This window comes from Phocoena phocoena, chromosome 9, assembly GCF_963924675.1.
Source record: "Phocoena phocoena chromosome 9, mPhoPho1.1, whole genome shotgun sequence".
Classification (NCBI taxonomy): Eukaryota; Metazoa; Chordata; class Mammalia; order Artiodactyla; family Phocoenidae; genus Phocoena; species Phocoena phocoena.
The window spans coordinates 34409076-34411568 of record NC_089227.1 but is presented as its reverse complement, the minus strand read 5'-3'; the positions used below and the strand labels follow the sequence as shown (position 1 = coordinate 34411568).

The following is a 2493-nucleotide window of genomic DNA, read 5'->3' as shown; positions in this document are numbered from 1 at the left end:
AAGAGATGAAGGGGAGATGCTAAGTCCACTGAACACCAACAGGAATAACGATAAAGCTGTCTTTCTAAATAACATGCCTGTACCTGTCAGTAACTAGTTTTGAGGTTTTCACTGCTTTGTTTATATTAGTGCTCCCTCACCCTCCTGGGTGTCTCCAGAGTTAAACAAGCAGGTTTTTACCTCCAACTTAATCCTTTAAAAATATAGACCAAACTTTAAGGTTCTGACAATTTTCAACCATATTTATTTATTGCAGAAAAATAATATACAAAGATATTTACAAAACAATCATAAAAATATGAATGCATTTAGACACCGGATCTATTTGCATTTTACCATGGGTCATCAATAAATAAATAGAATGTTGTTTTTGTATTTTAAGTTTTTTTTTTTTCCCTCAGAGGAAGAATGAAAAAAGGAATTAACTGACTGTGATTTTGCAAGTCAGTCTGATCCCAGTATTTTTATTTCTAAAGGTGTTCTTAAAATTCCTCTGATTGTTACCATTTTAAAATGGAGAAAGTCCATAATGATGCCTTTCCTTTCAGTGGCTGATTGGCACGACCTCTTGAGAACGCATGCATGAAAAAATAAAAATAAAAACATTCTTCGTCAAAAAAAAAAAAAAAAAAAGGAACACAAACAACTGTTCAGACTTCTATCAGAATGTAGAGGTGTGAGGATGGTGCCGCTGCCCGTCCGGGAATCACTGTCCACGGGCCTGTCTCGCTTTCTCTTTTAAAAGTGCGCCCCACGCCCTCTTTCTTTGAATTTGGATTCTGCTCTTCTAATTTCCAAGAAAACCTTTGGCATATATATTTATTTTTAATTATCCAGCTCCAGAGTCTCTAGACTGTCCATTTTCTCCTTCTCTGGAAGCAATGACATCTGCAAAAACCCAGAGGGGGGAAAGTTGGTTATTGTTTAGGTCTCTGTGGCTGTTTTCTAAGACTAGTGAGCACTGTTCTTATCACCACCACGGAGAAATTACGCTGAACAACCTGGAAGGATTTCAGCCCAAGGGCAAGAGGAAGTGGGTGGGCGGAATGGAGGAGGAGGTGGAATTTGGAAACATTTGTTTTAAGGAGAACGAAAACTTAAAGCCAAAAGAAAGGGAGGCGCTGGCAAGACTGTCCTTATCCATGACCCTCGACTCTTTCTCCGTCTTCCCTCCTGTCTGTCACGCGCACTCACGCACACGCACACCCCTCACAAGGGCGCATCCCTCTCTCCCTAGCGGGGACTAAGCTGCCTTCCAGGGACGCTCGGGAGATGAGGTGGCGGTGCCAGGTGGGGTGGGAAGGTTGAGAGGGGAGTAGGAGACGGGGAGGAAGGCGAGGCGGACAGGGAGCCGCGGCCCGGCCGTCAGTCGGTCTGCCACCTGAGCGACGAAGGGGCGCAGAGGCGCCGGGTCCTTACCTAGGTCTCCGGCCCTGCCGAGGGGGTGGGGAGCTCCGCCTGCTAGTGGGACGCGGACATGGACCAGGCCCCCTCCATCCTCCAGACCGAGAAGGCGTAACTGAGCCGCTCGTGGGCCACATAGCTGCAGCTTGCCATCTTGGAGTCCAGCTCGTCGCTCTGTAGGACCTGGTAGAGGAAGTCGATATACCTGGCCGCCAACTTGAGGGTCTGGATCTTGCTCAGCTTGTCCGAAGGCAGCGTGGGGATGATCTTCCGCAGCGCGGCGAACGCCTCGTTCAGCGACTGCGTGCGCTGGCGCTCCCGCACGTTAGCCATGACCCGCTGCGTCTGCAGCTCCTCGTAGGATTGCGGACTCCCGCCGCCGCTGCTGCTGCCGCCGCCGCCGCCACCGGCGCCGCCGCCGCCGCCGCCGCCGCAGCCCGCAGACTTCTTGCCGCGCTTGCCTTGGGCTGGGCTGCCAGGCTCCTCGCCGCCTCCGACGCCCCCGCCCGCGGCCCCACCGGGCCCCGCGCCGCCCCCAGCGCTGCGCCGGCTGCTGCGCCGCTTGCGCCCCCCGCGCTTGCCGCTCGGCGGCTGCTGCCGGTCCGGCTCCTCCTCGCTGTTGCTCAGGCTGTCGTCGGCCGGCGAGACTGGCGAGCTGGACACGTCCTGCATCATCTCTCGGGCGGCAACGCGCGGCCTCGCAGGCCCGGGGCAGAAAGGCGGCCCGGGGAAGAGGAGGAGAGCCTGGCGCCTCAGCCCGCCAGCTTCCCTCGCGCACGGCGCCGGCCCGGGCGGTGCGGACCGCGGAGGAGGGAGCGGGAGGAGGTACAGGGAGGATCTCCGCGGGGAGGGCGCGCGGGGGAGGCGGGGAGGGAGGCGGGAGGGGGAGGGGACGGTGTGGATGGCCCCGAGGTCCAAAAAGAAAGCGCCCAACGGCCGCACGCACACCCGGCTCTGCCTCTGGAAACGCTGCCGGTGCCGGCGAGCCCGCGAGGTGTCTGGGAGTTGGACGAAAGCTGCCGACTTGGAGGCTCTTATACCTCCGTGCAGGCGGAAAGTTTGGGGGCAGCAGTGTCATTGGCCTGACGT

The 2493-nt window shown here is 55.9% G+C and overlaps 1 protein-coding gene across 2 annotated transcripts; it reads right to left on the bottom strand.

Annotated features, from left to right (window-relative positions):
* Window positions 1–214: 214 nt before the first annotated feature.
* Window positions 215–2214, bottom strand: TWIST1 (twist family bHLH transcription factor 1). Of its 2 annotated transcripts, XM_065884053.1 has the most exons (3): window positions 1950–2076; window positions 1850–1895; window positions 1462–1786 (listed from the first exon to the last, which is right to left on the bottom strand). In XM_065884053.1, the coding sequence occupies exons 1-3, from the start codon at window positions 2074–2076 to the stop codon at window positions 1462–1464; spliced, it is 498 nt and encodes a 165-aa protein (XP_065740125.1). The 2 variants fall into 2 exon arrangements, with proteins under 2 accessions (XP_065740124.1, XP_065740125.1); XM_065884052.1 differs by adding an exon at window positions 215–888 and having other exon boundaries at window positions 1420–2214.
* Window positions 2215–2493: the final 279 nt, after the last annotated feature.

What these genes read in the sequence shown, in the direction of transcription:
- TWIST1 (XM_065884052.1), bottom strand. Translation starts at nt 2,079, where the DNA reads ATGATGCAGGACGTGTCCAGCTCGCCAGTCTCGCCGGCCGACGACAGC.